This window comes from Mesocricetus auratus, unplaced genomic scaffold, assembly GCF_017639785.1.
Source record: "Mesocricetus auratus isolate SY011 unplaced genomic scaffold, BCM_Maur_2.0 Super-Scaffold_100045, whole genome shotgun sequence".
NCBI classification, from domain to species: Eukaryota; Metazoa; Chordata; class Mammalia; order Rodentia; family Cricetidae; genus Mesocricetus; species Mesocricetus auratus.
In genome coordinates this window covers 3303997-3326326 of record NW_024429222.1, presented here as the reverse complement: position 1 = coordinate 3326326, position 22330 = coordinate 3303997, and the positions used below count along the sequence as shown (strand labels likewise).

At 44.2% G+C, this 22330-nt stretch overlaps 1 protein-coding gene across 9 annotated transcripts in view; it reads left to right on the top strand.

Annotated features, from left to right (window-relative positions):
• Positions 1-732: 732 nt before the first annotated feature.
• The window catches only part of LOC110342650 (nuclear receptor coactivator 5-like), a 55400-nt gene continuing 33802 nt past the window's right edge, over positions 733-22330 (top strand). For 5 of the 9 annotated variants that reach the window (XM_040735367.1, XM_040735366.1, XM_040735365.1 and 2 more), the window contains exons 1-2: positions 733-868; positions 3531-3594. In XM_040735367.1, coding sequence (XP_040591301.1) covers positions 748-868; positions 3531-3594 — 185 coding nt within the window. In that variant the 5' untranslated portion in view covers positions 733-747. Of the gene's footprint in view, positions 999-3530; positions 3595-22330 lie in introns of all 9 variants that reach the window. The other 4 variants (XM_040735370.1, XM_021232492.1, XM_040735369.1 and 1 more) reach the window with 1 other exon arrangement.

Genomic DNA, 22330 nt, shown 5'->3' with positions numbered 1-22330 from the left:
GATGCTTACAATGGTTCATTCAGTAGCAAGTCTTCAGAAATAAACTCATCACAGACTCATCAGTTCTCGAAGGAAAAAAAATACCCCAACAACCCACAAACAAACACACAAAGAAAACCTAGCATGGCTCCAAGGAGAAAGCAAACAGGCAGGAAGTCCTTCATTTCCCATCGCGTTCCCTCTGCTGGTGGGATTCACTGCCGGACAGTGAGCGTCCTCACAGAGGGGAGATATCAGATAAACTCGGCTCTGGTGTGTATGTGTCCTTGTAGGTGGTATCACGTGTGCTGCAACTGTGGGTGGTGGGCTTTCGGATTAGTGTCAATGTTTTTTGAGACAGCGTGTTACTTTTTAGTCTTAGCTGGCCTGGAATCACTGTGTAGATAAGGCTGGCCTTGAATCACTGAGATCTGGCCTGCCTCTGCCTCTTGAATCATTGTCATCTCTTTAACCCGGACTGAAGCTTTTGGGTGCAGAAATTCTGTCTTTTTTGCCGTATACTCAACATTTTGAACGGCTGTGTGTAGTACACAACTACTGAATGAGAGAGGTGATCTGGTTGCCAAAAAAAAAAAAAGAAGAAGAAAAGAAAAGCAAAACTAGAGGGAGGAAGGTTCTGTAGAGGAGTGACTGAGAAAGAAGAACAAAGAAAAAGTAAAGGAGGGCGGGGAAAAATCAGTGATAGAACCAGTTCCAGGCTCCAGCCCCCAGTTTCTGGGAGGTGGAGTAGAGGAAAATTGTACTGCTATGTGCCTCCTCCGCGGCAGGGGGCGCCGTTTGATTCAGCTAGTTTTTGGGCGTGGCACATGGGGGCGTGGCCACAATCAAGCGAGGCTGGAGAGGCTGAGGCAAGGTTCCGTAGCTCCAGGTGAGTGTCGCCTACTGTGGCTCACAGCAAGATCCTCTTGGCCCTACGTGACACTGGAGTGCCGAGGAGGCAGAATCCGGGCCTCGGAGACTGGGCCGACTGGCTCCTGCAGGCCTCAGTTTCCCCAGCGGTGAGTGGGGGATGGGCTGGCTGCTTGGGCCCTTGGCTTGCTCCTGGTTCCCGCCTGGCGGCCAGGCCTTGTCCTGGAGGTCCCATCCCTCCTCCAGCCCAGCCTGGTGGCTGGGGCCAAACCTAGATGTGAATCTAGACCAACTGTGCGACCTTGGGCAAGTCACGTCCCCTGCATGCCTGTCCTTTTAGGGCTGACTTAGGCAGTATGCGGGCAAGGGGATGGCGCAGCAGGTGAAGGCGCCTGACGGTGGCTTGTTCTCTGACCTCCCACACCACTGCCGTGGCACGTGAGCACACCTCTACTCCAATAAGTGAATAAAAAAAGAAAATGAAAAAAGATTGCTTTGAAATAGGCAGCATGCACCCTTACCTGATAGGGTTTTCAGAGCCCAGTATAGGTTCAGAGTACATTAAACCACAGTTTCTTTGCGTTACTGTCGCTCTAGTTGCACTTCTGTGATGATGTGATTATCATTTTGATTGCCTGGTGTTGTATTCTTTGTTGTGCTGGAATGGAATCCCGGACCTTCTGTGATATAGAGAACTGAACCACGTTCTTTGTCTAATACTCTGTGATTTCCTCCCCAGTAAAGGAGCAGAAACCGCTGTCCTCACATCTTTTATCTCCGTGGTGAATGAGTGGGGGAAGTTTGAGGCTTAGTACTGGCCAGTCTGGGGGTCAGTGGTTGATTCTGAGGTTCCTGCTTTGTCTGAAAGAGGCATTTTAGTAATTAAAGTGTTTGATGAGCATGGTGGAACATGACTTTAATCTTAACTGAGGCAGGCAGATCTCCTGAGTTCAAGGTCATCTTGGTCAACATAGGGAGTTCCAGGACATCTCAAGAAAGAAGGGCGCTAAGCGGCGTGATTGGGTCTTATTTTTATGGCATGATGCCTGGAACAGCAGCTCTTCGTTCTTCGGCGCCTCCCTCCCCCTCTTACTGTTTTTAATCTTTGTATTGTAGCTCTGACCTAGGCGAAGGGAGGCGAAGGGCTTTTGCTGGGTCAGCATCTTCTGCCCTGGCTTGCCCTAGGCCTGCAGTTCAGTGCTGATTTCAATGCTGCCCTTTGTTGAAAATGTTTGAGAATCTGCAGCTCTAAGGTCTCATTTTGCCAGGTCTGGTGACAGTGAACTCTTTCTGGTTGGTTGTTTTCTTCCCTTTTTTTTGAAAGACATTTATTTCTTTCCCATGTGTAACTGGACAACTATAGTCTACAGTATTTTTCTTTTTTACTTCCAAAGACTTGTAAAGAACAATGGGATGGAAAGATGGCCTTATTGTGAATAAGGCCGTTACAGATACTTGTTTACATGATTTATAGGAATCTGTTTTTTTCTTTTATTTCTTCTTCTTTTTTTTTTTTTTTTTTTTTTTGGTTTTTCGAGACAGAGTTTCTCTGTATTGTTCTGGAGGCTGTCCTGGAACTTGCTCTGTAGACCAGGCTGGCCTCAAACTCACAGAGATCCGCTTGCCTCTGCCTCCTGAGTGCTGGGATTAAAGGCATTCACCACCACTGCCTGACTCATGAAGTATATTTTAGTAGGAAGGGTTCCTTAATGTTTCTTCTTATTACCAAACCTTAATGTTTCTACTGTTTGGTCTTAGACATTTCATCATCTCTCTCAGGAGTAATCAATTGATTAAGGGAAAAACAGATCTTTGCAGGCCCTAAATAACAGGTTTTTTTGTTGTTGTTGTTGTTTTGGTTTGGGTTTTTTTTTTTGTTATTGTTGTTGTTTTCTTTTTGGTTTTTTTTTTTTGAGACAGGGTTTCTCTGTGGCTTTGGAGGTTGTCCTGAACTAGCTCTTGTAGACCAGACTGGTCTCGAACTCACAGAGACCCATCTGCCTTTGCTTCCTGAGTGCTAGGAATAAAGGCATGCGCCACCACCGCCCAGCTATAGCTGTCACTTTGTCCAGCAGTATGTGGCACTGAAGGGAGGGAGACGGCCCAGCAAAGGGGGCTAAAATCAGTGAAATAAAGATTCAGGTTTTCTGGACTAGAGAGATGGCTCAGAGGTTAAGAGCACTGACTGCTCTTCCAGAGCTCCTGAGTTCAATTCTCAGCAACTACATGGTGGTGGCTCACAACCATCTGTAATGAGATCTGGTGCCCTCTGCTGGCCTGCAGGCATACATGCAGACAGAATGCTGTATACACAATAAATAAATAAATCTTAAAAAAAGATTCAGGTTTTCTTAAGTCTTTTGGGGTGTGGTGTTACATCGGTGAGCTGCATCCCCAGTTTTACAAATGATAACATTGCCACTGCTGTTCTCAGCTTCCGCTCACCTCTGTCCTGTTCTGTAATCTCATCTTTCCTAGATGGCTTTGTTGGCTTAGACATTCTTCTTTTCTCTGTTGCACAGAAATGGAATTCATAGAGTATCTCTGGGCTGTAATTACTCGTCCTCTGTTGTGTGTGCTTTGGGTGGACAATTACAGGGTGGGGGTGTGGGCTAGAAATAAGCTGGTATTGATGTTGTAAAGAATGGTCTTCTAATTTAATCTTGAAATATCTTTTTTAGGACTTAAGATGTCTTCTTTGATCAGGCGCCATTTAGGACATGGGAGACCTTCAGTAGCTAAAAGGTAAAATGAAATATTTTTAAATGTGTCTTTTTAAAAATCCATTTGGGGTAAAAATATCAAAATTAGATGAAGACAGAGTGCAGGTGTCAAGATTTTTTTTTTTTTTTTTTGGTTTTTCGAGACAGGGTTTTTCTGTGGCTTTGGAGGCTGTCCTGGAACTAGCTCTTGTAGACCAGGCTGGCCTCGAACTCACAGAGATCCGCCTGCCTCTGCCTCCCGAGTGCTGGGATTAAAGGCGTGCGCCACCAACGCCCGGTGCAGGTGTCAAGATTTAACTTTGACAATTACTTCTGCTCTTACTTTAATTTTTAGTCCATATAACTAGAAAAACGACATCCTTTTCATTTTCTGGTTGCAAAAGCAATGCACGATTTGTTTTGTTTGTAAATAAACTATTTAGGAATGATAACATACTTACAAGAAGCTGAAAGAAATACTTTATAAATATATTCACAACCCTGTGGTGTGTGGTATGAAGCAAGCCCCAATCCTGTGTAACTCATCCCTGGGCATTCACGAGGGTTAAGCTATGTGGATTCTTGACGCTCATTTTTATATTACTAGTGAAGGTCAGAAATTGTAAATTCTGTTTCTGTATTGCAGGTAGTCTGTAAACATCATTGTTTATGAATATTCATTAACTTTCTAGCTCTGCAAATGTCAGAATAGCTGCTATCCAGTTTTTGTTTTTTCCTTCTGTTTTTAAAGATTTAAAAAAGTTAATTGTGCTTATATGTGTATCTTTGTGTGTGTGTGTGTGTGTGTGTGTGTGTGTGTGCACGCATGTGTGCATGCCTGTGGAGGCCAGAGGCAGCAGATCCCTTGGAATCAATCCATTGGGAGTCATATGACATGGGTGCTAAGAGCCGAACTTGGGTCCTCTGGAAGAGCACTCTGTGCTTTTGACCAGCTCACCAACTGTTGTTTTAACAGTTTTATCCACATATATTAATTGTACAGAAAACAGGTGTCATTGTGACATTTCTTTTCTTTTCTTTTTTTGAGACAGGGTTTCTCTGTATTGTTTTGGACGCTGTCCTGGAACTCACTCTGTAGACTAGGCTGGCCTCGAACTCACAGATTAAAGGCGTGCGCCACCAACACTCGGCTCATTGTGACATTTCATACATCTGTGTACTAGACTTAGATCACGCCACCCCCCTGTCTCTTCCCCACTGGCTAAATTTGACATGAGAGAGAAAAGTTGTAATCCTTGTCATTCAGAGTCTGGTTTATCTGGTGTAACAGATGATCTCCAGTTTCATCTGCTTTCCTGAAATGGCGTTTCTTTTTTCTTAGTGTATGTGCAGGTGTGTGTAGTTTCCTGAACTGCATTTCCTTTTACTTAGTGTGTGTGCAGGTGTGCAGGTGTGTGTAGTTGTGGATGCATGCACGAGTGTGTCATTCTCAGGAAGCATCTACCTTGAATTTTGAGATAGGGTTTCTTACTGGCCTAAAGTTCACCAGTTAGGCTAGGAGAGCTGGCTGGCCAGCAAGCCCTACCTGTTTTTGCCCCCTCAGAGCTAGGTTTACAGGTAGGGACCACTATACTCATATCCATCCTCCTCATTAACTCTATCCATCAAACTTAAACCTCCCCATGGCAAGCACTTCCCTACTGAGCTGTCTCCACAGCTAATTTTGGTTGTTAACACACCTGGGGGGAAGGAGTCCGATTGGCTTGTAGGCATGTCTGTGGGTGTTTTCTTGATTGCTAAATAATGGAGGAGGCCCTGACCCACTGTGGATGGTGCGACTTATATGCGGGTGGGCCTGGGCTGTGTAAGAAAGCCAGGTGAATAGGAGCAGGGAAAGCTAGTCAGGAAGCAATGTCCCCCATAGTCTTTGCTTTTGCTCCATCTCCTGGTTCCAGAGTGTTTGCTCTGGCTTCTCTTGGTGGCACACTATGATATGGACATATAAGCCAAATAAAGTCCCCCCCCCTCCCCGCCAAGTTGTTTTTAGTCAGTGTTTTATCATAGCACTTGCAAGTTAGGACACCAGCCCTCCATTTTTCTCTACAGCTGAGTAATAATCAATATATATGTTGTGCCTGTGTGTATGTATGTGTGTGAGCACCACATATTCTTTTTTTGGGGGGGGTTCAAGACAGTTTTTCTCTGTATTGCTTTAGAGCCTGTCTTGGAACTCACTCTGTAGACCAGGCTGGCCTTGAACTCACAGAGATCCGCCTGCCTTTGCCTCTTGAGTGCTGGGATTAAAGGTGAGCGCCACCAACACCTGGCTCATTACATATTCTTTATTCATTTATCTGATGATGGGTTTCTTTGACTATCGTGAACAGTTTCAAGACAGAAGTAGATATGCAGGAATCTCTGTTGTATGCTGACTTTGATTCCTTTGATGAATTTTGGGAGTGATTAGTATAGTTCTTTTTAAGGAACCTCTATGCTGATTTCCATAATTGCTATACAAGTTACTAGAACAGCTATAAGGAGATTTGGTGCATTTGTCTTGGTGATAGCCATTCTGACTATGATGAGATCCTCTAGCTTCTGCCTCCTGAGTGCTGAGATAATAGACTTGTGCCACCACACCTAGCTCAATATGATTTTGAAATGCATTTCATTTTCCTAATGGCTGGTTGTAGATGTTGAACATGATATGCTGCCATGTGTAGCAGTGAGAAGAAACCCGTGAGAGTTGACTCTTCTGTGTAGTTGCAGGGTCGGAACTCAGGTCATCAGTAACAAGTGCCTTTATTTGAGCCATCTTGCCAGCCTGTATTTAATGTTTTGAGTTCTTTATGTTTTCTGGGTATCAGTTCTGGTCAGAGGAAATGGTTGATAATCCCTCTCTTGTCCCGTAGGTTCTGGTTACTGTTAATGGCTTGCATTGCTGTGCAGGGCTTTTAATTTGAAGTGTTCCATTTGCTAACCCTGGAGTCCTGTGCCTGTTTGGAAGTCTTTCCCCATTTCTCTCTGGAAGTCTCAAAGTTCAGGTCTTATATGAAGGCCTGTGATTCTAGGATAAGATGACAAGTAGGGATCTAGAGGACATTCTTCAATGTGCGGATATCCAGTTTACCAGCACCATTTGCTCAAAAGGCCATCTTTTCTCCAAAGCATGCTTTTGGAACTTTTGTATAAATTAAGTTGCTCAGACTCAAAAAGACGAATACTATGTTTTCCCTCATATATGGAACCTAGAGCCAGGTTTATATGTGTATGTGTGTTGTTTTGTATATGTGTATAGGTTTGTAGCTCACTAAATTAGAAAGCTGACCAGGAGCAGGAAGGAAGGTATACTAAGGGAGGGGTAAAGGGGAGAACAGGATAATGTCCCCTGGAAGTAGAACAGGGAATTGGATTGGGGGAGGATTGTATGGGCACCTGCAAGAAGGTAGGGGTGAGAGAGTGTAAATTAGAACAAAATATAATGACACATATGAAAATGCCACGGTGAAATTAATTGGTTTTAATAAGGGACTGAGGACATGTTTCAGTGGGTTAAACACTTGTTTCAAAAACATAATAACCTGAGTTCGGATCTTTAACATCCACATAAAAAGCCACTTTTTTGAATTTACCTGGGGAAAAGTCTTTGGTAGAATCTTTAAAAGTCTTCTAAATAAAGGGTTGTATTGTCTGCAAGCAGGAAGACTTTTTCTTTTGTATTTATATTCCTTTTATTGAAAGTAGACACGGTTTCCCCTCCCTCTACCCTTCCCAGTTCCTCCCCACCTCCCCTCTGATCCAGCTTTACTCTCTCGTTAGGGATACTATAACAAAATAGAATATAAGTTAAAACAAAAACAATCACATTGGAATTGGACAAGACAAACAAACAGAAGGAAAAGAGCCCAAGAAAAGGCACAGGAATCAGAGACCCACCCGTCTACACACCCAGGAGTCCTATGAAATCACTAAGCTGGAAGCCATGTTACGCATGCAGAGGACCTGGTGCAGACCTGCGCATGTCTGTGCTTGCTGCTTCAGTCTCTGTGAGTTCGCTCGTGTTGATCTAGAGGGCCTTGGACTCCTGGGGTCCTCCATCCCTGTCGCATCCGCCACGCAGCCTCTCTGACTCTTACACTCTTTCCGCCGCCTCTTTCAAGGGGGCTTCTCTGAGCTCTGAGAGGAGGGATTTGACGTAGACATCCCGTTTAGGGCTGAGTGTTCTAAGGTCTCTCACTCTGTATGTTGTCTGGCTGTGGGTCTCTGTATTTGTTCCCACTTGCTGCATTATCTCTGGTGATGGCTGAGCAAGGCACTGATCTTTGAGTATAGTGGCGTCTCAGTAGGAGTCATTTTATTGCTATTTTTTTTCTTTTTGGACCCATAGTATTTGATTTTACCCTAGGTCCCCAGTCTATACAGTGTTTGGTTCTTGATCACCCAAGCATATTGGGATGGGTTCCAGTCTCCTGGAATGGGCCTGAAGTCATGTCTCATGTCTAATTGGTTGGTCACTCCCTCAAGCTTTGTGCCACCATTGCCGTAGCGTATCTTGTAGGCAGGAAACCATCGTAGATCTAAGGGTTTGTGGCTGGCTTTGTATTGATGCTTTTCTTCCAGTAGACTGCAGAGTACCTTCCTGTATCAAAGACACTAGAATGTCTCATATTCAACTCCTTTGGCCAACAACTTATTAGATAGAATTCAGTCCTGGTACTAGAAACTTCATCTTGGTGACAAGAGATATCCAACTGGGGCTCTGTCTCCCCGTTATTTGGTGCTTTCATTTAGATCACCTTCATATATCTGTATATTTTAGGAAGCCTCTGCTGTAGTAGGTTTCTATACTACCCCTCAAATAGTCCTTAATTTTAGCCATCTCTCCCAGGATTCCCTCCCTCATCCCCCTCCTGATCTAGAAGGAACCATTGCCTGGCTGTTGCTGCTGCTGCCGCTTTTTTTTTTTTTTTTTTTTTTTTTTTTGGTTTTTCGAGACAGGGTTTCTTTATGTAGCTTTGGAGCCTATCCTGGCCCTCACTCTGTAGACTGGGCTGACCTGGAACTCACAGAGATCCACCTGCCTCTGCCTCCTGAGTGCTGGGATTAAAGGTGTGCACCACCATCGCCTGGCTTCCATTGCCTGGCTTCTTATGTTTCTCTGCTGAGGGACATTTAGATTGTCTCTAATTTCTGACTGTTATGAGCAGCAATGAGCGTGGTGGTGTAAATAAATGTCTCTGTGGTAGGTTGAAGCATCCTTTGGGTCTATGCTTGTGCTGGCTAATTTTATGTCAACCTGATACAAGCTAGAGTCATCTGAGAGGAGGGAACCCCAATTAAGAAAATGCCTCCACAAATGGAGCTGTAGGCAAGCCCGTAGAGCATTTTAATACAATCAGCCCATTGTGGGTATGGTCAGCCCTGGGCATGTTGTCCTGGATTCTGTAAGAAAGCAGGCAGAGCAGGCCATGGAGCTCAAGCCAGTAAGCAGCACCTCTCAATGACATCTGTATCAGCTCCTGCCTCCAGATTCCTACTCTGCTTAAGTTCCTGTTTTTATGGATGTGGAAGTATAGACCTTTCCTCCCTAGGTTGCTTTTGGTCTTGGTGTTTCGTCATAACAATAGTAACCCAAACTAAGACAGTGCCGAAGAGTGGTGTAGCTGGATCTTGAGGTACATGGATCTCCATCTTCATGAGCAACGGACTCACCCGAAGAGTGGTGTAGCTGGATCTTGAGGTACATGGATCTCCATCTTCATGAGCAACGGACTCCCTGATTGCCATAGTGGCTGTACAAGTTTGCACTCTCACCAGCAATGGATGATGTTGCCATGACTCCGCATCCTTGCCAGCATGAGCTATTACTTGTTTTATTGATCCTACCCATTCTTACTTGTGTAAAATGAAATCTCAAAGGTAGTTTTGATTTGTATTTCTCTGGTGGCTAAGGCTGTTGAATATTTTTCAAAGTGTTTCTCATCCAATTGATTTCCCTCTATTGAGAATTCTGTTTAGATCTGCACCCCATTTTTAAGTTGTGTTATTTTTTCTTGATATCCAGTTTTTAAAAAATATTTTATTTATTTATTGTGTATACACTCTTCTGCCTGCATGCCAGCAGAGGGCACCAAATCTCATTCAAGGTGGCTGTGAGCCACCATGTGGTTGCTGGGAATTGAATTCAGGCTCTCTGGAAGAACAGTCAGTGCTCTTAATGGCTGAGCCATCTCTTTATATATTTTGGATAGTAACTCTCTACTGGTCAGATGTGTAGTTGGTGAAAATCTTTTCCCATAGGCTGCTGATTTGTCTGAATGACAGTGTCCTTTGCCATGCAGAAGCTTCTCAGTTTCATGAAGTCCATTTATTGTCGACCTAACTATATTCTGTTCAGGAATTCTGCTCTGTGCCAGTGAGTCAAGGCTGTTCCCATTTTCTCTTCTGTCAGGTTCATCAAATCTGGTTTTATGTTGAGGTCTTTGATCCATCTGGAGTTGAGTTTTGTACAGGGTGATAAGTGGATCTATTTGCATTCTTCTGCATGTGACATCCAGTTTGAGCAGCACCATTTGTTGAAGATACTGTGTTTTTTCCAGTGTGTATTTCATTAATCTACATGTCTGTTTTTGTGTCAATACTATGTTGTTTTTATTATTATAGCTCTGTAATATATACTGTAAAGTATAATTGGGGATAATGTTACCTCCCTCAGTTTTTTTATTATTCAGGATTGTTTTAGCTATCTGGGATTTTTCCATAGGAAGCTGTAAATTTTCCTTATGAGATCTATGAAGAAATGCATTGGAATTTTTTTTTTTTTTTTTTTTTTTTTGGTTTTTCGAGACAGGGTTTCTCTGTGGCTTTGGAGGCTGTCCTGGAACTAGCTCTTGTAGACCAGGCTGGCCTCGAACTCACAGAGATCCGCCTGCCTCTGCCTCCCAAGTGCTGGGATTAAAGGCGTGCGCCACCAACGCCCGGCTGCATTGGAATTTTGATGGAGGATTGTGTTAGATTTGTAAATTGCTTTTGATACAATGGCCATTTTTTTTTTTACTGTATTTTACTGATTCATGAGCATGGGTGATCTTTCTATTCTTTTTTTAAGTTTTATTTATTATGTATAGAGTGTTTTGTCTGCAGGCCAGAAAAGGGCACTAGGTCTCATTATAGATGGTTGTGAGCCACCATGTGGTTTCTGGTAATTGAACTCAGGACTTCTGGAAGAGCAGTCAGTGCTCTTAACCCCTGAGCCATCTCTCCAGCCCTGATCTTTCTATTTTTGGATATGTTCTTCAATGACTTGAAGGTTTTTCTTCTTCTTCTTCTCCTCCTCCTCCTCTTCTTTTTCTTTTCTTTTTGATTTTCAAGACAGGGTTTCCCTGTGTAGCCCTAGTTGTCCTGGAACTCACTATGTAGACCAGCTGACCTCAAATTCATTGATCTGCCTGCCTCTGCCTCCCAAGTGCTGGTATTAAAGTGTGTGCTGAAGTTTTTAACCACATAAGTCTTTCACTTACTTGGTTAGAGTTACTGCAAGATAGTTTATATATTATTTTAAACTATTGTGAAAGGTGTTGTTTTCCTTATTTCTTTCTCAGTCTATTGGTCATTTGTATATAGGAGGGCTACTCATTTTTGTAACTTAGTTTTGTATTCAGCTACTTTGCTGAAAGTGTTTATTAGCTATCGGAGTTTCTTGGTGAAATTTTTAGGGTCATTAATACACTATCATATCATCTACAAATAAATGTACTATAACTTGTAGCTCGTTGATCTCCTTCATTTGTCTTATTGCTTTAGCTAAGACTTCAAGTACTGTGTTGAATTGGTATGGAGAGAGTGGGCAACCTTGTCTTTCTGAACTTAATGAGATGATCATGTGTTTTGTTTTTCTTTCAGTTTTTTATATAGTAGACTATATTTATTGATTTTTGTATGATAACCTAACCCTGCATCTCTGGGATAAAACATACTTGATCATGGTGGATGATCTTTTTGATGTGTTCTTGGTTTCAGTCTGCTAGTATTTTATTGAGAAATTTTACATCTATGTTTATAAGAAAAAATGGTTTGTAATTCTCTTTCTTTGTTGGGTCTTTATGTGGTTTGGCTATCAGGGTAATTGTGGCCTTGTAAAATGAATTGGGTGATGTTCCTTCTGTGTCTATTTTATGGGATAACTTGAGGGGTATTGGCATCAACCCTTCCTTCAGCAGTTCATCTGGTAATGCCGAGTGCTGTGGCTAACTCCTAGGCATTGACTCTTCTTTGAAAGTCTGATAGAATTGGGCTTTTTTTTTTCTTGAGACTTAATAACTGCTTCTCTTTCACTAGGGATTACAGATCTGTTTAAATTGCTTATCTGATCTTGATTTAACTTTGGTAAGCAGTATGCATTGATAAAATTATCCATTTCTTTTATTATTAGACTTTCCAGTTTAGTGGAGTACAGATTTATAAAGTATGTCCTTTTGATTCCCTGGATTTCCTCAGGGTCTTTTTTTTCAAATTATTTATTTATTATGCATACAGTTTTTGTTTTTGTTGTTTTTTGTTTTTTGTTTTTTGTTTTTTTGACACAGGGTTTATCCGTGGCTTTGGAGCCTGTCCTGGAACTCACTCTGTAGACCAGGCTGGCCTCGAACTCACAGAGATCCGCCTGCCTCTGCCTCCCGAGTGCTGGGATTAAAGGCGTGTGCCACCAACACCCGGCTTGTTTTTGTTTTTTATCTGTGTACATACTTGTACCCCAGGAGAAGGCATCAAACCTCATTATAGATGGTTGTGAGCCACCATGTGGTTGCTGGGAATTGAACTCAGGACCTCTGGAAGAACATGCAATGCTCTTAACCTCTGAGCCATCTCTCCAGCTCCAGGGTCTGTTGTTATGTCTCCCTTTCATTTCTAATTTTGCTAATTTGGATATTTTCCCTTTACCTTTTAGGTAATTTGGATAAGCGTTGTCAATCTTGGTTTCCTCAAAGAACTGATTCTTTGTTTTATTGATTCTTTGTATTTTTTGCTTATTTGATTTCTTTTTTTTTCTTTTCCTTGTTTTTTTTTTTTTTAGCTGCTGACCAGTATTCCATAGTGTATACGGAGCATGTTTTGTTATCCATTTGTCAGTTGAAGTGCATTTTGGCTGTTTCCATTTCCTAGCTGTTGTTAATAGAGCTGCAGTTAACATGGCTGAGCAAGTATCTGCGGAGTAAGATGAGTTTGCTGGGTATAGAAGTCTTAGTTGGCAGTTATTTTGTTTTAGGGCTTGAAATTTTTCCTCTTTTCCTTCCTCCTCCTCCTTTTCTTTTCCTCCTCTCTTCTTGCTCCTCCTCCTTTGAACAAAGTATTTGACACCTTCCAGTTTGGTAGTGTTTGTTGTGTGAAATTAGGTACCCAGTGTTTGGCACATAGATATTCAGGGTTGCAGTTTTTTGATGGGTTGTTCCCTTTATTTCTGTGTAACGACTTTTATCCATTCTACTTTTGACTTGAAGTCTCCTTCCGCAACTATGGACATAGCTGTCCCTGGCTACTGTCATCTGCCGTTTACTTGGGCCGTTGTTTTCTCTCCTCTCCTTAGCACGCGTGTATCTTTGCCAGTGAGATGAGTTCTCCTGTAGACAGCAGATAGTGGCTCTCTTCCTAGCCCATTCAGCTGGTCTGTCTCGAATGTTGTGGTCTAGTGTTCCGTCCACTTTTATTTCTACCTCAGTGACTTCTTAACGTTCACTCCCCGAGTCTCTTTGTCCACCAAAGTGATATCTTTTATTATTTGATTTATGGAGCTTTTCATTTCTCAGATTTTGGGGTTTTTGTGTTTTTGTTACTGTTGTCTATTTCAAGACAGGGTTTCACTGCTTACCTCAGGCTGTCCTGGAACTCTCTTTGAAGACCAGGCTGACCTTGAACTCACAGAGATCTGCCTGCCTCTGCCTCTGCTTTTTGAATTCTGGGATTAAAGGAATGTGCCACCATTGCCCGATGAATCCTGTCTTTTGTGTATCCCCAGAATCATTCAATCCATCAATCAATGAACTGGGAAGTAAACAGTCAATTCACCGTCCCTCCACCCTTCCCTCTCTGGCTGAAGTTTTCATCTAAGTTGATGCCAGGTTTTGCGTTCACTTACTTGCTTCATCTGTTTAATCTTTTCTTTCTGTTGCTGTGATAAAACACTGATCAAAAGCAACCTTTTTTATTTATTTCAGTTTACATGTTACTGCCTGTCATTGAGGGAAGCTTAAAAGCTAAAACAATGCAGGAATGTTGCTTACTGTCTGGCTCACATGTTCATGCTTAACTAGCTTTCTTGTATAGCCGAGAGCACCTGCTTGTATTACCCATAGTGGGCTGGGCCCTCCTCCTTAATTAGCAAACCAAGACAGGAAGATTGCAGCTCCGAGATTGGTAGAGAGATGCTGTCTCAAAGAAATAACATGTAGCGTGATACCCTATATCCTCCTTAGGCCTCTGAACGCATGCATGGGCATTCACACCTATACATGTGTGCATTTGCCCCTCCCATATACACACTACACACACACACACACACACACACACACACACACACACACACACACACGTTACAGAGTTAAGACACACCCCTGGAGCCGGGTGTTGGTGGCGCACGCCTTTAATCCCAGCATTCGGGAGGCAGAGACAGGTGGATCTCTGTGAGTTCGAGGCCAGCCTGGTCTACAGAGCGAGTTCCAGGACAGCCTCCAAAGCTACAGAGAAACCTTGTCTTGAAAAACCAAAAAAAAAAAAAAAAAAAAGACACACCCCTCGTTCCTGTGATACTACTGCTGTCCCCGCCCCTTTGCTTCTAGGCTGCTCAGTGAGCATCCTTTTTTATGTTCTGGGCAATTGGAGAAATTTATATCATCTACAGACAGATCCTATAGGTGAAGCAAGAACTTTTGCAAAGAAGACTCACTTATCATTCATTGAGAGAGACATGGGCTCCAGATTCCACAAATCTGCTTTTCCCACAATTCTAACATAGGTACAGTGTATTGTTTTTCAGATGCAAATGCCAGTTAGATATGAAAATGTCATGTCTCCAAACAGCAATGTGGTTCCTGTCTCATTCCACCAACCACTGAGAGGCCAGAGGTGCAGATCTGTACAACAGCTAAGTCATTTGTTCCTTCTTCCCAGAAGGCTATGTAGTTTTCCTGTCTGAGATTTATATATTTGTAATTCTTATGACTAAAGAAAAATTTACAGGGTCAGTGATTGTTCGAGAAAATTCCCTGTTGTGTGTTTCTCAAATACTTTTCCATGTTGGGGACTGAAATTTTCTGTTAGCATAATCTGAGAATGTCAGTGCAACAGTGACTCCTGAAAGTGGAGTCTGTAAATGGAGCATGAGTCATCTGTTAGGTCAATATTAACTGGTTTGTAGAGTGAGGTCTTCAGATCTCCATCAGTCTGGTCTTCATTTCCTTTTGGAAATGCCCTCAGGACCCTGAAAGAATTAGCTGTGAGTAGGCAATCCTAATGACATGCAGGATCCTGGTTGCAAAGGTCAGCAGAACGTCATCTTCTTCCCGTTCTGGACAAGGGAAGTCTGAAATCAAGGTGGCAGAGGCTGGTGCCTAGATTCTCTGAGGGGCCTGCTTCCTCTTCTAACTGGGTTTACCTCCCTCCCTAGTCTGGCTCCCAGCTGCAGCTCTGCAGAATCTCCCTCCCCTGTCACATGATGTTCCCTTTCTACCTCTGTGTCCATACTGCTTGGTGACATTGGTCATTGCATTGGTACTCAGTTGAATCTGGAATGACCTTGTCGTAACTTGGTTACCTCTACAAAGGTCCTATTTTCAGGTACCGTGTGTGTGCTCCCTTTCCCCGTGGTTTCTCTTTCTGTGATTTAAGTTACCCTTAGTCATCCATGAACTGAAAATACTAAATGTTTATTCTATAAATAAATGATCGGTGATTTTTAAATTGTATCCCATTCTGAGTCAGGATGATACTCTGCTTTGCCTTGTCCAGGGCAAAAATCATCACTTTGTATAGAGTAATTACATTGTACACACTGCCCGCCCTTTGGTTACTAAGTAGCCATCACAGATTATATTGGCATTACAGAGCTTATATTCAGGTATCTTTTATTTTACTTAATGTCTCAAAGCACAAGAGTAGTAAACCTGGCAGTTCAGGTGTGCCAAAGGGAAGAAGCAAAATGCTTCCTTGTATGAGAGGATGAGAATACAGTAGGGTACTGTGAAACAAAGACTACGTGCACAAAATCTATTGCAGGATATTCTCTTAATTGTTCCTTAAAGTTTGTTTTTTTTTTTTTTTTTTTTGGTTTTACGAGACAGGGTTTCTCTGTTTTGGAGGCTGTCGGTCCAGCCTGGCCTTGAACTCACAGAGATCCGCCTGCTTCTGCCTCCTGAGTGCTGGGATTAAAGGCGTGCGCCACCAATGCCCGGCTCCTTAAAGGTTTTTAATCTCTTCTAAGTTCAGCTTAACAGGTATGTTGCCCATGTGTGCGTCCATGCGTCCGTGTGTCCATTTGTGTGTGTAAAAACACACAGATGCCTTTCTGTCTTTAGTTTCACGTATCCACCAGGAGGTCCTGGAATGTGTCTGCCACAGTTTAATGAGACCACTGTAAGGTCATAGTCACAGATATCAGGGTATGGGATGTCAATATACCTCTTTTTTTGTTTGTTGTTGTTACAAGACAAGGTCTTACTCTATAGTCTAGGCTAGGCTAGAATTTATGTGGTCCAGACTGGCCTCAAATTCAATCATCCTGCCTCAGTGTTCCAGGGCTGAGATTATAGGCATGATCCACTATAGATGGTTCAGTGTATCTTTTTGGAGGCTACAACTCACCCTACAATAGAATAAATTGACTATTTAAAGTGGCATTTGGAAATTGTTTGATTTTATAAGAAGTGTGTGTGAGGAGGAGGTCCTCATTACCAACCCAAGTCATGCAATGGGCGGAATGTGAGTCAGTAGTCACGCCCTTGCTTAGTCTGCACTAGACCCTGGGTTTGGTGCCTGGGATTGAAAAAATACAATAAAAAAAGATTCATGTTATGGATCCTGTTCTAATAATGTTTGTAACTATGATGGAATAGGGTAAAGTATTTCAAGACCATCCTGCTTTTTCTGTAACTAACAGTGAGGTGGATGAGATTGCTCATGCTGTAAGCTCCCAGTTAAGGCGAGAGGATCCTGAGTTTGAGTATAGCCAGCCTGGGCAACCTAGTGATACCCTGTCTCAAACAACACAAACCAGAGTACTGTGACCACACTAATACTTTCAGGATTGTTAATTTCTGATAAAAACTTAATGTACCCTTCCCCCACTCCTTTCCCCATTTATTTTAGCTTTTGGGAAAAGGCTTTAAGCCCCATTAAACATAGCCCTAGAATATGGTGTATGCATATACAGTTAGATAATATTCTGGGATAGTGTTGTAAATTGGGTTGCTTTTGTGCTTTCTTGAAGGCTAGACTTTGGAGCAAATGCAGCCTTGTTTCAAGGCTAGTGAGACTACTACTGCCTCACTGGACATTTACTCTTTGAGGAATGAAACCTTTGCAGGTGTCCTGTAAATACTGACTTACAGCATGCTGTACACTGTGTATTGGGTGGCAAAAAACACTTTTGGAAGCACACACTTAATAGATTGTAGGTGCTCAGGTAAGATCATGCTCATCCAGGCATCACTAAAACAGAAAATCCCTGTTACTTTTGCTGAGAAAATATTAAAGAGGAGTGAGTAAAATAAAGAACTGTCAGCCAGGTACAGTATACGTCACTCCTGTTATCTTAACACTTGGGAAGCTAGGGCAGGAGGATTGCCATGAGTCTGAGATCAGCCTGGGAGAAACACACACACACACACACACACACACACACACACACACACACACACACACACACACACACACACACACCCCAGCCTGGTATACAGTGTGAATCCCTGAGGGGCAGGGGAAGCACAGAGAGGTAGAATTGTAAGTTGACTAACACAGGGTATTTGGCAGGAGTTCATGGGGAGGGGGAAAAGCTACCACATTTTTCCACTTACACATAGCTGTGATGGGATTTCCTGGCACTCAGTGTAGGTTTCTAGCGATTGGCCAGGGCCTAATAAGCTCTGACGTGGCAGAAAGAACTCACTCTCTTTTCCCCCTTTGCAATTCCTAGCTTTCTCCCAGTGAAGAATGCCAGCATATTCTTTTATTTGTGTAGGTTCATCTACAAAATAGTAGCAAGATGCAATAAAATATCCAGGTGGGTGACCCAAATAAGCCATATTCTACCGAAGAGGCTATTGAGGTAGCTGAGGCTGCAGACCAAGTCCAGTTCCCAGCTTTTGCTTTAGGGCAGCTTGAAGAGTTGGGCGAGCTGTGGCTGAGTGGTACCCAGCGTGTAACTGTAGGAGATCAAAGATGCTCTGGTTCTCCTGATCCTCCTGGAGACCTGCTTTGTTTATTTACATGAGAAAGGAGGGCTCTCTGTGCTTGAAGGTCTCAGTCACTCATGTAGCGATCATATGGCAGTGGGCCATTGCACACCTGCAAGGGGACAAGGTCTGGCCCTGGAGCTGAGGAACAGTAGTGAACAGACGGAACTCCTGTCCGGGAGCTTTTCTTTCCACCAGGAATGAGATGACACAGGACATGAATACTTAGTGTGTGGCCCGTACTCCTGAAGACTATTACTATAGCCAAGAGTCTCTGGTGACTTGATGGCTGATGCAATATATCCTGAATGTGATCCTGGGACAGATAGGCTGAGTAAAAAGAAATCTGTCTGGAAGCAGGACTTCAGGTAATGTGGTGATGGTAGTGATAGTGTGTCAGGTGTGGGGGAGCTGGGAGCCTAGGTGGTTAGCAAGGTGAAAGGTCCTCCTGGGCCAGTCACAGTGGGTGACAGCCAAAGGAAGGAGCATGACGTGCAGTGCTGGTGTGTGTGAGGCTGCAGTGTCTGTGTCTGTGAGGCTGCAGTGCTGGTGTCTCTGGGGCTGCAGTGCCTGTGTCTGTGAGGCTGCAGTGCTGGTGTATGTGAGGCTGCAGTGCCGGTGTGTGTGAGGCTGCAGTGCCTGTGTCTGTGAGGCTGCAGTGCTGGTGTGTGTGAGGCTGCAGTGCCTGTGTCTGTGAGGCTGTAGTGCTGGTGTGTGTGAGGCTGCAGTGCTGGTGTGTGTGAGGCTGCAGTGCCTGTGTCTGTGAGGCTGTAGTGCTGGTGTGTGTGGGGCTGCAGTGCTGGTGTGTGTGAGGCTGCAGTGCTGGTGTATGTGAGGCTGCAGTGCTGGTGTCTGTGAGGCTGCAGTGCTGGTGTCTCTGAGGCTGCAGTGTCTATGTGTGTGAGGCTGCAGTGCTGGTGTCTGTGGGGCTGCAGTGTCTGTGTCTGTGAGGCTGCAGTGCTGGTGTCTCTGAGGCTGCAGTGCTGGTGTGTGTGAGGCTGCAGTGCTGGTGTGTGTGTGTGTGTGTGTGTGTGTGTGTGAGGCTGCAGTGTCTGTGTGTGGGGGGCTGCAGTGTCTGTGTGTATGAGGCTGCAGTGCTGGTGTGTGTGGGGCTGCAGTGCTGGTGTGTGTGGGGCTACAATGCTGGTGTGTGTGAGGCTGCAGTGCTGGTGTGTGTGAGGCTGCAGTGCTGGTGTGTGTGAGGCTGCAGTGCCTGTGTCTGTGAGGCTGTAGTGCTGGTGTGTGTGAGGCTGCAGTGCTGGTGTCTGTGAGGCTGCAGTGTCTGTGTCTGTGAGGCTGCAGTGCTGGTGTCTCTGAGGCTGCAGTGTCTATGTGTGTGAGGCTGCAGTGCTGGTGTCTGTGGGGCTGCAGTGTCTGTGTCTGTGAGGCTGCAGTGCTGGTGTCTCTGAGGCTGCAGTGCTGGTGTGTGTGAGGCTGCAGTGCTGGGGTGTGTGTGTGTGTGTGTGTGTGTGTGAGGCTGCAGTGTCTGTGTGTGGGGGGCTGCAGTGTCTGTGTGTATGAGGCTGCAGTGCTGGTGTGTGTGAGGCTGCAGTGCTGGTGTGTGTGTGTGTGTGTGTGTGTGTGAGGCTGCAGTGTCTGTGTGTGGGGGGCTGCAGTGCTGGTGTGTGTGGGGCTGCAGTGCTGGTGTGTGTGGGGCTGCAGTGCTGGTGTCTGTGGGGCTGCAGTGCTGGTGTGTGTGAGGCTGCAGTGCTGGTGTCTGTGAGGCTGCAGTGCTGGTGTGTGTGAGGCTGCAGTGCTGGTGTGTGTGAGGCTGCAGTGCTGGTGTTTGTGAGGCTGCAGTGCTGGTGTTTGTGAGGCTGCAGTGCTGGTGTGTGTGAGGCTGCAGTGCCAGTGTCTGTGAGGCTGCAGTGCTGGTGTCTGTAAGGTCAAGGTAAGGAAATTAGGTCAGGTAGGTTGAGGTGGGTGCCTGACGTCCTGGCAAAGACTCTGTCCTGACTGGGCAGATACTGGCAAAGCTGTGGATCTGGTTATCTTTCTGTTTACAGCCCATTCTAATAATCTTCTGAAAATCCCCACTAGAGGGCATTGCAAGGCTTAAACATGGGCTCAGAAATTTAGGGCCAGCTCCTACCAACCCATTTTCCTACAAACAGGCTGTAAAGGAGAGCCAACTCTTCAGTGAGTGTTTCTTTTTTCTATTTTTCCCCCCAAATTTCCATGTCTTGCCTGCATGCCTGTCTATGCACCACACGTGTGCCTAGTGCCCATGGAGGCCAGAAGAGGACATTGGATCCCCTGGGACTGGAGTTACAGTTGTGAGTCACCATGTGGATGCTGAGAATTGAACCTGGGACTACTGGAAAAGCATCGAGTGCCCTCTTAACTGATGAGCCGTCTCTGCAGCCATCACACACATGAGTTTTTAGAATGCTGAGAACCGTGTTGAAGAAGGGTGCACATGGACACTGTTTAAGACACCATAGCTAAGAATGTAGATTGAAGCCGAGTGTTGGTGGTGCACACCTTTAATTCCAGCACTCGGGAGGCAGAGGCAGAGGCAGAGGCAGAGGCAGGCGGATCTCTGTGAGTTCTAGGCCAGCCTGGTCTACAGAGCGAGTTCCAGGACAGCCTCCAAAACAATACAGAGAAACCCTATCTCGAAAAACAAACAAACAAACAAACAAACAAAAAGAATGTAGATTGCTCTTTCAAAGGACCTGAATTCAGTTCTTGGCACTCACATCAGGTGGCTAGCAGCCACCTGTAACTCCAGCACCAGTGGGAATCCAATGCTTTTTTTTTCTGGCCTCCATGTACACATATAATTAAAAATAAAGTAGATGTTAAAAACCTCCTTGTGTGTTAGTTCACTTTCTGTTGCTATAATTGTGCTGGCTAGATTTTGTCAACTTGACATGTTAGTTGGAAAGGGAGCACCAGTTGAGAAAAGGACCCCACCAGATTGGCCTATGGGACGCTTTCTTGATTAGTGATTGATTTGGGAGGGCCCAGTTTACTATGGGCAGTACCATCCCTGGACAGATGGTTCTGGGGTATATAAGAAAGCAGGGTGAGCAAACCAGTAAGCAGCTAAGCAGTGACTTTCCATGACTTGTTTCATTCAATTCCTGCCTTGACTTCCATTCATGATGGACTCTGGGCTGAAATTAACCCTTTCTTCCCCAAGTTGCTTTTGGTAATGGTGTTTTATCACAGCCATAGAGACCCAAATGAAGGCAATCGTGAAATTCCTGAGGCAGGCTAACATAAGGAAGAAGAAGTTTATTGGGAGAGTCACTGACATGACTCCATCGTCACCTTAGTGCTCCCACAGACCTCATGGCAGATGGTTATGATGGGAGTCCTTGCTGAAAAAGAGAGATCACATCACCAAATGACAGGAAACCAGAGAGTGATTCAGTGGACTGGTCTGCTGTCAACACCAACTGTGATGGTTAGATTTAATTTCATCTTGATACAGTATAGAATCACCTGGGGAAAGGGCCTCTGAAAATGTCTGTGATGGATTCTCTCGATTGTGCTCATTGATGTGAGGGACCCACCCATTGTCGGCAGCACATCCCTGGTCTTGGCTCCTAGACTCAATGACAAGGAGAAAGGCAGTTGAGCAAGCATGCATACATGAATTCATTGCTCTCTGCTCTTGATTGGTGTGTAGTATGACTAAGGACTTCAAGCACTTCGGCTTTGACTTTGTTAAAATGATGGACTATAAGACACTCTCACAAGAACTCAGGAGTCCTCTATATAAGAACTACCTTATTCCCTTCCAAGAAGAGCTGTGCCAGTGACCTAGTGACCCCTCTCAAGGCTCCTCTTTTTGGCACTTCTACCCTAGGGTCTAAACGTCTGACACATAGGCTCTTGGAGCGGGGGATGCACCCACATTATAAGCAAACTGTGCACTGCTTCCCTCCCTGCTCGATCCCTCCTTTCCCCTGAAACCCTTGGCAACCACTACCTCACCACCACACTCTAAAACACAGGGCTAGGGAAGGAGCTTGTGGCTCCTTTGGTTTTTGTCTCTTTAACAAAGCTATGTTACTTTGTCTGTTTCTAGAGGCTTGGTTAAAATTTCTCCAGAGGAATGTTAAAATTCAAATTGTTTCTAGTGAAATTTAAAATTATGATAGAACTTCTAAGAGTGGATCCTTAAAAATCTTTTTAATTTTAAAATTTATCCCCAGAGATTCCTACTGTGAGAATTTAATAGATTGGCTGTCTTAGAAGTTGAGGTAATTGAGATGCAACAGTAAAAATTTAAAAATAGTCACCCTGGCCTTCCTGGAGGCCCTGGGAATGTGTGAGCATTTAACCTAAAAGTGCTGAGTGTCTTCATGGGGACTTCGCTCCTCAGTGACATCAGACTCGAGTAACTTCTGACTAGCACAAAGC